Source organism: Rhinoderma darwinii, chromosome 3 (genome assembly GCF_050947455.1).
Source record: "Rhinoderma darwinii isolate aRhiDar2 chromosome 3, aRhiDar2.hap1, whole genome shotgun sequence".
NCBI classification, from domain to species: domain Eukaryota; kingdom Metazoa; phylum Chordata; class Amphibia; order Anura; family Rhinodermatidae; genus Rhinoderma; species Rhinoderma darwinii.
In genome coordinates this window covers 19,717,377-19,730,226 of record NC_134689.1, presented here as the reverse complement: position 1 = coordinate 19,730,226, position 12,850 = coordinate 19,717,377, and the positions used below count along the sequence as shown (strand labels likewise).

Here is a 12,850-nt window from a genome sequence, read left to right as displayed (position 1 = left end):
TGAAAATAGGCCGTGTGAACATCCCCTTCACATGCTGTGTTTTCAGGCGTTTTTCGGGGCGCATACGCCTCAAAAAACGCCTGAAGAAACGGAAGCTGAACACCTACAAACATCTGCCATGCCATGACATGACATGCACGTCTTTTTCGTGGGCGTTTTATTATTTTTCAAATAAGCCGCGTAAAAAAGCAGCCCGCCGGAATATAACGCCAATTTTTTCATTGAAATCAATGGGCAGATGTTTGGAGGCGTTCTGCTTCCGATTTTTCTGCCGTTTTTCTGCCGAAAATAAGCCGTGTGAACATGCCCTGAGACAATGAAAGATGGCTCAAAAACGGCTCAAGAAGTGACATGCACTTCTTTTTACGAGGCGCTTTTTTACGCGCCATTTTTTCAAACACCCCGTCGGAACAAAGTGCAGTTTTTCTCATTGAAATCAATGGGAAGATGTTTAGTTTCCATATTTTCAGCCGTTTTTCGGGGCATTTACGGCATGAAAAATGGCAGAAAATAAGCCGTGTGAACATAGCCTGAGGGGAGGTGCTCGCAGCGGTTTTTGCTAAGCAGAAAAAATCTTTCTCAAAACTCCTTCTGGACTTTTAAGCCAGATTTTGAAATGCAAACGTTTTTTGACGGTCAAAGACTGCTCTAAACGAACGGTGCATTTTTTTTACCACCTCCCATTGATTTTAATAGAGGTTCATTGGTGGAAACCACTCCAAGATAGGGCATGAGGTTTTTTTTTTTCGCGAGCAGGCAAAAACTGCCCGGGAAAATAAGCCTCTAACTCCCATTAAAATGAATGGAGGGAGATTTGGGGCATATTTTGGCGCTTATGCTAATTCGGTTTCCACATTAAAAAAACAACACTGTGGGAACAGGATTTAGGATCGATGTGGCTAGTCTTCTCTTTAATAATGCTTTGGGTATATAATATTCCACTGTGCTACAGATGTAGCCAAGTTTATCTTGACTCTTCTGATAACTTGATATCACACAACAAAGGCCATTAAAAAGTCATTGAAAAAGTCAAGATAAAGTTTCTCGCCACTGTGTATTTGAGTTCACACGTTGCGGATTTGTCGCAGATTTTGTTGCAGGTTTGACGCAGATCACACCCGTTTGCATTGCAAAGTGCAAAATCTGCGCTGGAAATCTGCGTGAAATCCGCAACGTGTGAACTCAGCCTAATGCGTTAAGAGTCCAGATAAAAATGGCTACATCTGTATGACATCCAGTATGTTATACTGTGCAGTGTCATACAGTAGGCAGTAGGGCTCCATAATAAATGGAGATCCTTCTTGGTTTAGGATCTCCTTTATCTGTACCTATACTCCTTTCACGTGTGTAATCTTGATTGACCAGCTTTACCACCGTTCCCACCACCAATTAAAGGGGTTGTACCAGAAGCGACAACTATAACCTATCCACAGGATAGAAAATAATTGTCTGATCGCCAAGGGCCCCACTGCTCCCTATATGCTAATTTGCTGTAGTTAGCCAATTGGGTGGAGCTAGTTTCCCTGCCTCTGATGCTGAGCAATCAGCACGAGGTAGTTTGAGGGTAGTTCAAGCCCTGTTAGCTAACTACAGAGATTTAGCATTTAGGGAGCCAACACAACAGTGGCCAATATCTCTGGGAACAGGAGGGGTCCAGGTAAAAAAACAACAGCGCTGGAATTAGGGAGACAGCGCTATTCAGGTCAGTAAACCAGTTCAACTTATATGACCTAGTGACAGGTCCTCTTTAAGGTTCAGGTGTTCGTTCGCACCCATTGCAAACAGGTGCATAAAATCAAGCACACAGTCATGCAATCTCCATAGAGAATTTTTTTATTAGTATTGGTTATACTGAAGAGCTCAGTGACTTTACACGTCATAGGATGCCACCTTTCACTCAAGTCAGATTGTGACATTTGTGATCTGCTAGATCGGCCCCGGTCAATTGTAAGTGCTATTATTGTGAAGTGGAAGTGTCTGGGTGTAACAACGGTGTTTTCCCTTTGCTGGGCATTACAAAAGTCCGACCTGCAGCGATCATTGATTACTTCATTCTAAGTAGGGGTCATCCAGATTGGAACACCCCTTTATGCTGGCCAGATGTCTTACCAATGCCAACTATTCGGAAGACATTAGCCGATCCTTGAACGCCAGCTGTGCCAGTGTCGCTGGTAGCACGACGGGGTGCTCCCTTCCCCATGATAAAAGGGAAAGATGTTGTAAGGCCTTGTTTACACGGCATATATTCGCCGGATTTTTTCCACGTCTTACGCGCCAAAAACGCATGCTTTTAGCTTCCCATTAACATCAATGAAAAAACGCATTGTAGTGCATACAACGCGTTTTGTTTTTTACGCTCGCATGTTTAAAAAACGCGTAGTGTAAAAAAAGAAGCATCAGGTTAATACTTGGCACGGAAAATGTGTGGAAATCGCACTGAAAATGCGCCTCATTCTCATAGTCAATGGGAGTCCTAATTACGCGCCCAAATAACGCACCAAAAACACAGCAAAAACGCCTGTACTTTAAAAAGCACTAGCGTTTTTGATGCATTTACACATCGTTTTTTTTAACGCCGTGTGAACAAGGTCTAAATGTTCATGGAGAAATAACGAGTACATCTGATGGGCAAAAGCACTCTTTAGCGCCCCCTTATACTTCCCGGTAGAAATGTCGGCCCGTGTGAGGCCAGCTTTGTCAATAAACAAAAACAATTTCTTGCCACTGAGACGTGAACGAGTTAATGATAGATTCAGCAATGACTATAATAGTGTCTGTTTTACCTATCCGAATCAATATCAGTAGGAAGTTCCTATTCTCAGTGTGTATGTTCCCCATTGTTTCCTTTATTTATTCAGTCCCCTATAGAGGTGCGCGTGTAGGGAAGGAATAACAATATGTGTATCTTTGGTAGAAGATTTATTGACTTTTTTTATCTTTACTTTATCGTATAGATCTCCATTCTTTTTAGTGCGTTTATGGCTCACACACCCACTTCTCAGACACCCAGTTTTAATGGGCGCCTATTATCAGTTGGATTTTGGCAGGACTTCATAGAAAGGCTATTGACACGTAGGAGCGGCTGTGTGCGAGCACTCACAAGGGAGTGATTGAACTTTGCTTGAATTTTTTATGTCTGAAAATTCTGTCTGTATCAAGTGTCCGGGTCAAATGTGCTTGTCCCATTACGGCCCATTACTATTTTGGACCAATGCTGTGTAACAGACTATTAAAAGGGTTGTCGGTTGTAGATAACCCGTTGTTCAATGCCCTAATTTAGGACTCTCGTCTAGAGTATGTTCACCTTTGAACACCATTTTACTGTTAGCTATGGAATTAGTCTACATAAAAAGTTGAGTAACTTGAGTAATTACTTATCCTGAGCTACAGTTTCTTCAAGGACATACATACTATAGAAGCAAATAATGCAGCTGCTATGGGGCCCTTGGAGAGATGGGGCCCTGCCTTGGTTGGTCCCAACCATGAGAACATATGAGGGATTAACCTCTCCAAAGTAACTATATTATTAGCAAACAAGGGGGCGGGTTACTCGCCCAAGGGCCATGGAAAGTGTGGGGAGGGGAGACAAAAACCAGGCCCATCAGTCCCAGCTGGCCAAACCTTACACCTTTATGGAGGGCCTATTTTGATAACTGCCTTAGGGCCCCTCTCTTCTTTATATGACACTGGCGTACAGGACTGCTTTTAGGCCATCTGATCCTGAGGCGGCTGGATAGATATTATAAAAAGGGTTATCTGGAGAGAATTGGCCCAGCCCTGCCCCTGCAGGACACTCAATAGTGGAACTATTTTTGGTCATTCCCTGATTTCCATGTGAGATATGTGATTATTTATTTTATCTCAATTTATTTTCCCATTACTTTGACACAGGAGCAGTGATTATTTTAGCATCCCCTTTTTGGTTTCCTTTGTAATAATTTTTAATTGGGATTTTAATTGGGTGCCTTTCAAAATGTTTCTTGGTCTTCTAACAGATTTACAATTAATGCTTCTTTTTTAGTAAAAGTATTTTATTTTATATCATCCCTAAATTATATCATTGATTACTTAAACAGATGGTATTTGCTGCTCAAATTCCAAAAATATCCAGAACCTCTCTGTATCGCACTGCTCAGCTGTTTCAGGCTCTACAGCCCTCCATACTGCCAACAGTCCCAATTTACGCAGGACAGTCCTGTGAATCAGGCCACAAAAGGGCCAGGATTATACTAATTGGTATTTAAAAATTCAAGTTTTTGGGCATTTCCATGTGGACTAGATTTACAATGTCCTGAGATTTGGGAATCAAATGTTGGTCAGGCTGGCCCTCATCAGTGCAGAATATGGACACCATGTCTATACGCAGTGGGGAGTAATAATATGTGTTCGGATGAAAGGAACAAGAACTCCCCCCACCAAAATAATGTGAGGAAATTATTATAATGTTAGTTGTTGGTAACCTGAATTTAGGATACATAAACATATTATATACAATCTCTTCCTCATGGCTCGTACAATTTTTTGCACTAAAAAATGGTGCAATTTATAACTTTTTAGCCATGCCACTATTCCTAGATTGTTTCAAAACTGCAGCGGTGGATGTAAAAAGTGTCCAAAACATTATAAATTTAGTTACATAGTACGGTTAAAAAAACAACAACATATGTCTATCAATTTCAACCAAGGGATAGGAAAAAGGGAAGGGATATAGGTAAACTATAGAACAACTTTGTTTTACTCCTATTGATCCAGAGGGAAAAAAAATACCCATAAGGCATTAACTAATCGGCCCTTAAAAGGAAGAATTTCCCTCCTTATCCCAAGTGGAGTTAAGACTGGATCTGAGGACCAAGCTGAACAGGTCTACCAACACTAACAGCGTCGCCTCCCCGACACTAGCGCTACTCCCCTTCCCCTCCTGGACTACTCAGTTCTAGAGACATGGTCCACTGCCTTGCCGACCCCCGTAATGCCGATCCACTGCAGCTAGCCAACAAGGAGCGAACCGCCCTGAAGCTGCCTCGGGCTGATATGATATTTGGTGCATTTTTCTTAGTAAATCTTAATTCTTAAAACAGAAATCATGACACTTGGTGATTATTGTTCAAATGAAAACTTGTAGGGGGTCATATATCCATGGTGTTGTCTGTATGGGATATTTAATTTAATTACAATGTCCCGATTCTGCAGCATATGTAGGAAAATATCATGCCAATTACAATTTGCACTTGAGGGAGACCTAGCAAAAAAAATAATGAATTGTTTTGCTTATGGAAAAAAAATTGCAGCAATATATTGATTATTCAGGTACACTTTCTGACCTATATTTTTGGATGGATTTGCGCCATTTTTGTGCTGCTCAGACTGATACATCATTCATTATACTCCTTTCAGTCACTCCGGAGAAATCACATTATGATTTACTACAACAAAAAGGAAATTTCCACCGTCTCTGAATATCTGGAGAATTTCAGGGCAATAAACTCCAGAGCTTATCTATAGTTCAATAACATCGGGGCGGGTGAATCACCACTTTGCACTGCTCGGATTGGTCAAGCTGGACCAACCACAGAGGTCATTGCAAAATGACACCAGGGAGGGGTCAGGGGTAAGATGGTTTAAAAAGCCACGATCTCCTCATCTCAGTATCTTCTCTCTTCTTTACTCACCTTCTCCCCTAGTCTATTCATTCTCATCTAACCAAACAACCATGAGCTTCACTGGAAAGTACGAGGTGGAAAGCCAGGAGAACTATGAAAACTTCATGCAGACCATTGGTAAGACAAGATCGATGGATCGGTACATTCATACAAGTCACTGAACTATGATTTATAGTAGGTGGTACATTATTCCTTATAATACATTTCTCAGCTGCTGCGGAACATCTTTATAAAGGGTATGGGGAGGATTCCCCTCCATTGATCGATATCCTTATCCTATTCAAAAAGAAGGTCTGCAGCAGCTGAGGTGTGTGTTATAATATTGTTGTTTTTTTAGCAGCTGAGGGAAGGTGTAACATAACCCTGCAGTAGGTGGGACAGAAACCTAATACATACTTCAGCTGCTGAAGAACCTCTTGTTAAAGAGAGAAGGAGCACAACATGTCAGTGGTTGACACAAGAGAACTTCCTGCATAGCCATCTGCGACAGACTGCTTCTGCTTGAAGAGATAAGCAGCTCCTCTGTAGCACCGCTTATCTCTGTATAATCCTCAGGTTCTGACATCAGATTGTTTTGTCTACACAATTATTATAGAACGACCCTGAGGTAATCTGTGTAATTGTATAGTGGAAGGAGTAAAGCTCTCCAGCATGAAAGAGCTGTCAGATGAACCATGGCATCTATAATAGTAACGTGTGAGGCACAGGATGCCATCGAATGATGTAGGGCACTCAGGTTATGACCTATGCCATCCATTCATTCATTAGCCCGATACCATTACATTGCTGCAAGCTGGCATTTGTTTCAGCCCTATGTAATATACAGGTATACATATAATTCATGCATTTTTTTTCGGTTACAGGAATCCCAGCAGATACCATCCAAAGAGGAAAAGACTTCCAATTCACCACTGAAGTAGTCCAAAATGGTGATGACTTCACATGGTCCCAAATCTTCCCCGGCCACACCATGACCAACAAATTCACGATAGGAAAGGAGTGTGACATGGAAACCGTGAGTGGAAAGAAATTTAAGGTAAGCAGAAAGTACTCTTGTTATAAGTTCATTTTAGCAGGCCCTTTATCCTACTGTCACTTTAAGACACTAGGATTCCGTAATTTAATTCATTCCATGCAGTACCTCTAAAAACCTACAGGTGGCGTTGTACTTTATTACGCTATGCTCAAATCTCTATAGTAGCTATATAATATTCTAATAATGCATATTCTTGATTCTATAGCCCCTGTAATAGCATGTAATACCACTCATAGCCTATAGGCATCATGGTTTACTGCTATTTGTACAGCATTTTACTCCCTTGCTATATATTAGTTCTATAAAGCAATAAATCAAACAGCTCTTAATAACACATAGACCCAGTGGCGTAACTACCGCCGTAGCAGCAGTAGCGGCTGCTACGGGGCCCGCGGCATGAGGGGGCCCGTGTCGCCCGCCGGCACGGGCCCCCGCCATGGCCGGAGGCTCCGCTAGCAGCCGCTATGGCCGCTACAGCGGGACGCCACTGAACACTATGGCAGAGCAGGGAGGTATCTCCCCGCTCTGCCATTAACTGGTTCCCGACCGCTGGCTGTATTTTTACGGCCAGCGGTCAGGGTCCTTAAAACCCGAGCCATAGACTTTCTACGGCTCGGGTTTTAACTTGCTGCCCGCGCGATCGGGCAGCTGAATGTCGGGTCTCCGGCTGTCAGTGACTGCCGGGGACCCCGAGGAGAGGATAGAAGCAGCTTTCGCTGCTTCTGTCTTCTCTGATCACTTGTACACAGCGCTGAATGCGCGCTGTGTACAGGAATAGAGACAGCAGCAGCGGCGCTGTCTCTATTCCTCCCGGTGACCTCCTGGTCACATGATCGCCGGGTGCCGTTAGTGGCAGACTGTTGCTGGGTCTTACTAGACCCAGCACAGCCCTATTAGTGACAATCGTCACTATGAGAGGGCTGATTTCCCCTGTAACTGGGGCTGCTGTGCAGCTCCAGTTACAGTGGAAAAACATGGTGTAAAAGAAAGAAAAAATATATATAAAGTTCCCCAAAGGTCTTCTTTGACCTTTGGGGGACAGACCATAGTAATAATAAAGTAAAGTGCAAAAAAAATTTAAATAATAAATACACATAAAATACCCACCCCAAAACAAAAACGTTCCCCCCCGCCAATCATTGTTGTAACGCTAGCGCTGACCCAATCACCCTAATATAGACATGTAATATATTAAAATTTACGGTAGACAATGACGATCACAAATAAAAGGTCTATTTTAGGGTAAAAGTGTTATTACCAAAAAAAAAAAAAAACAGCTGAAATGTAAAAAAGCTTATTTTTTTACTATTATTTCAAACTTTATGAATAAAAATTTGAAAATAGCAAAAAAGGTGTGTATAAAAACGATAAAAAATGAAACCTGCATTGTCTACGGAAAAAACGTCGCAAAAATCACGTAGTTAGCCCAACAAATAAAAAAGTTATAGCCATTTAACTAACACGTGCTAAAAATAGCTAAACGGTGTCTGGTCCTGAAGGCGCAAAATAGAGCAAAAGACATGTATCCCCCCCCCCCTCTCCACAGGACATGTATCCCCTCTCCACAGGACATGTATCCCCTCTCCACAGGACACGTATCCCCCTCTCCACAGGACATGTATCCCCTCTCCACATGACACGTATCCCCCTCTCCACAGGACATGTATCCCCTCTCCACAGGATCTCCACAGGACATGTATCCCCTCTCCACAGGACATGTATCCCCCCCCCCCTCTCCACAGGACATGTATCCCCTCTCCACAGGATCTCCACAGGATAGGGGATACATGTGTGATCGCTGGCAGGGATAGGGAGAACGGGGGACTGAAAGTCCCCTAAACTTCTCCATGACAAACCTCGGACTTCCGGGGTCTGTGTCGGCAGCTCCGTAGAACTGAATGGAGCGCCGGTCGTGCTTGCGTGACCAGCGCTCCTTTCATTTTTATTGAGCTGCGCAGACGCCGGAAGTCAGAGGTTTGTCATGGAGAAGTTCAGGGGACTTTCAGTCCCCCGTTCTCCCTATCAATGCCAGCGATCACACATGTATCCCCTGTCCTGTGGAGATCCTGTGGAGAGGGGATACATGTATTTTGTAGGACACACTGTAGGTCGCATTTTTTTGGGAGAGGGGACGCTGTATGGCGTTCCCTACAGGGGGGGGACGCTGTATGGCGTTCCCTACAGGGGGGGGTGGCTGTATGGCGTTCTCTACAGGGGGGGAGCTGTATGGCGTTCTCTACAGGGGGGGCTGTATGGCGTTCTCTACAGGGGGGGGCTGTATGGCGTTCTCTACAGGGGGGGGCTGTATGGCGTTCTCTACAGGGGGGGGGCTGTATGGCGTTCTCTACAGGGGGGGGGCTGTATGGCGTTCTCTGCAGGGGGGCTGTATGGCGTTATCTACAGGGGGCTGTATGGCGTTATCTACAGGGGGGCTGTATGGCGTTATCTACAGGGGGGCTGTATGGCGTTCTCTACAGGGGGATGTATTGCGCTATCTACAGAGGGGAGGCTGTATGGCGTTATCTACAGGGGGGGGCTGTAAAAAAGGCACTATCTACAAGGGGGGGGGGGTTGTGTGACACCCAGGGGAGGGGGCCCCAGTCAAAAGTTTGCTATGGGGCCCAGTCTTTCCTAGTTACGCCCCTGCATAGACCCAGATAAACCATCCATTCTAGGTGGGAAAAAGCATGCTTTAATTGCATGCAGTTCCTTTTACATCCTTCGTGTGGTGTCATTCTATTGCTCACTCCGTAGATTTGCAATTACTATCCTGCCAATGGCTTTCAAACCTTTATAATTCTCTAAATAGCAATGACTAATTCTGCAATAATTTTATACAGGCGACCGTCAACCGTGATGGATCAAAGATAGTCGTTGACTTTGGCAAATACAAGCATTCATCCGAGATTGTTGGAGGAAAACTAGTGGAAGTGAGTGTGACCTTATGTAATTTTCTATAGTCATGTGGCAGCAGATCTATAGTATTTACGCTGAAATAAAAATCTGCATAGCCACACACCTAGGCAGCTTTAGAAGGGAAGCCCAACTTATTTGGATCCAATATTCATATGTAGTTGGATGTAGACATTTTATGTGCCAAATTCAGAATAATTTTATTTATTTGTAGTTCAGAATTATTTTATCTTTATTGTAATGAAAATCAGTTTGTTTGGTGAGCTTGCAGTGAAATTTTGCTTATACAGTAGAGCTTCAGTGTAAAGTATGGGGGAGCAGCAGCCACAGCCTCTGATAAGACAGCATGTAGTCTAAGCTGTAAATCCTTGATCTTAGCTATGCCCTATTGAAGTAGAGACAAAAAAATATATAATAGATATATTAATATTCATATCTTGTATTCTAAATTTCAGATTTCGGATGCTGGCGGTGTTACTTTCAAGAGGACCAGTAAGAAAGTGGCCTAAAAACAACTCATTCACTGTTTTACAAAATATAATAAACCTGTTTAAGTATAAACTTTCTTGCGTTTTCTTTACATAATGTACAGCCAATCCAATCATCAGACCCACACTTATTTCCAGAACGGCACCCCCTAAACCCTGTTCTACCTCTTTGTGTTCCGGCTAATTTCCGACCATGAAGGAGAAAACAGCGTAGCTCGCTGAGCTACGCTGTTTCCGTAAGCCCCATAGAACTGAATGGTAGTTACGGAAACAGCATAGCTCGCATGCTACGCGTTACAGCTCAGCGGGTTACGCTGTCTCCGTAACTCCCGACCATATAATCACTGGGTATGTTTTTAAGTAGTTTTGTTCTAGACTTTGAGCTCTGCTGATTTCGGATGACATTGTATTAGGAGATGTCGAGGTAATGCCCTGCCAGGACCTTCCTCCTCAATGACATCACCATAGAAATATATAAGCCTGTACTCCGTAGTGTAGAGTAGAAGAGATCATCCCTGCACAGTGCAGACTCCTATGTTAGTCCCTCTCTTTATATATGTTGTCTCCTTACGGCTACTTACCATAGGAAGCACATTCGGAGTGACATTGGGGGATATGGACATGGAAAGTGGGGAGGAGAGTCCAAGTAACAATGTTATTCCGTAGGCTTGAAAGGAAGGAGATCAGGAGACCAGACGGCATTCTATGAAATAATATCTATGCCATATGCAAAATCGTTTTTGGAGAAAAAGACTTCACATCTTGCTATACATGTATACTGTGAAGTGAATTTTTTTTTTGCTGTATGTATTCTGTAATTATAGTACAGATTTCCCACGCCCTTCTAAGCAATGGTACGCTGTACAATGCACTACATCCTGCTCCATCTACCTGACAGCTAGCGTTTACACTATAATTGCTGCCTGTATATGAATGCATTACAAGTATAGAAGGTACACTGCAAGGGCACGTTCAGACGTGGCGGAGTTTTTCCGCTGCAAATGTTGGTGCAGATTCGGGGCAATTACGCAACGAATCGGCACCAACATTTGCATATTTGACAGGTAATTCAGACGTTGCAGAAAAGACAGCGGACTTGCCACAGATTTCAGTTTTTGCATTGCAATGGCTGAAATACGCAGTGAAATTCCGCTTCTTCTCCGCAACAGACAGTGGATGCTGCGGACTAAAAATTCTGCACCGCAGCCTATGGACCGCAGCGGAGTTTTCCGCAACGTCTGAACTAACTTTCCTAAAAATTTATAGAAACAAATGTAAAAAAACGTCCGCTGGAGAATTCCACTGAAATTCCGCCACGTGTGAATGTGCCCCAAATGTTTATAGCCAAGTCCTACCTAAATGACAATGACCCTGAGACCCAGAGGCACAGACAAACTGTGGGCAACCTACCACCTGCATACCCGCAACTAATTTATGAGAGTCCCATCGAGAGTATGGGCAATAAAGCGGACGAGAGAAGTGCAATACTTGTTTTAAAAACCCCTGAACGCAGAGTGGGCCCCCTAGTGCCTCCGAGCCCCTGTGCAGTTGAATAAGCTGCCCCGGCTATACAGTATGTCCACCTCTGTTGGGTTACTTTCATGATAAAATATATTTCTAATCCTGCGGCTTAAAGCAACCTGACAAATCCCCTCTACTTGTGATATTGAGCTATAGCACACAGGAGATTATGAAGGATTGATTTTCGCTAATGTGCATTTAATAATTAACATTTGCTGATTCAGCTGGAAAATTCACTGGCGTGAACGAGAGAGGCAAAAAGATTAAAATGTTATAGGTGACGAGGTTTTGATCTGAACTCCACGGCAATATTTCTGTTTCTTTCAGGGTATGTGCACACGTAAACTGCATTTACGTCTGAAATTACGGAGCTATTTTCTGGAGAGAACAGCTCCGTCGTTTCAGACGTAATTGCTCCTCCTCACATTATGCGAGGCGTCATTGACGGCCGTAATTTAGAGCTGTTCTTTATTGAATTCAATGAAAAACGGCTCAAATTACGTCCAAAGAAGTGTCCTGCATATAATGTATAGAAGTGTCCTGCACTTCTTTGACGAGGCAGTCATTTTACGCGTCGTCGTTTGACAGCTGTCAAACGACGACGCGTAAATTACAGGTCATCGGCACAGTACGTCGGCAAACCCATTCAAATTGAATGGGCAGATGTTTGCCAACGTATTGGAGCCGTATTTTCAGGCGTAAATCGAGGCATAATACGCCTCGTTTACGCCTGAAAATAGGTCGTGTGAACCCAGCCTTACTTTCATTGATACCCGTCCAAAGAAAATACAATGCATAGAAGATAGAGGCGGATGTCTATGGTCCAGCTTCTTCCACTCAGAGGACACTTCCACTTCTGTCTCTACACCAATGGTGGTGTCTGTCAATCACCTTGTAGGTGTTGAACTATTTTTCTTCATCCGTAGAGTCTGTTTATAGCAGCTCTATGGTCTATTAAATAGCACTAGTCGGGCATTTTGAGGTACTAAAGGGAGGTTCCTTGATCAAGACCCCTTCTTCATTTAGCCATAGAGCCAATTCAAGCAGCTGAAGACCACTATTGTCCATTGAAACCAATAGACATCTAGTGATTCCACTGGCACGTGTGACTGCAGTGGCCCAATTGGGTTGCTAAAACTATAAATCTCCTTAAAGGGATTGTACATTAATATATCTTCCAACTGTATGTCTTATTACACAAGAGCAGGTCTTTAAGAGTTTTGATCAACACC

The 12,850-nt window shown here is 43.3% G+C and overlaps 1 protein-coding gene across 2 annotated transcripts in view; it reads left to right on the top strand.

Annotated features, from left to right (window-relative positions):
* LOC142748806 (gastrotropin-like) overlaps positions 1-10,170 on the top strand; it is a 54,251-nt gene extending 44,081 nt beyond the window's left edge. For both annotated transcript variants that reach the window (XM_075856084.1, XM_075856083.1), the window contains 4 exons: positions 5,682-5,777; positions 6,524-6,696; positions 9,537-9,626; positions 10,065-10,170. In XM_075856084.1, the coding sequence (XP_075712199.1) occupies positions 5,711-5,777; positions 6,524-6,696; positions 9,537-9,626; positions 10,065-10,118 (384 nt within the window). In that variant the 5' untranslated portion in view covers positions 5,682-5,710 and the 3' untranslated portion in view covers positions 10,119-10,170. The remainder of the gene's footprint in view (positions 1-5,681; positions 5,778-6,523; positions 6,697-9,536; positions 9,627-10,064) is intronic.
* The last annotated feature ends 2,680 nt before the right edge of the window (positions 10,171-12,850 follow it).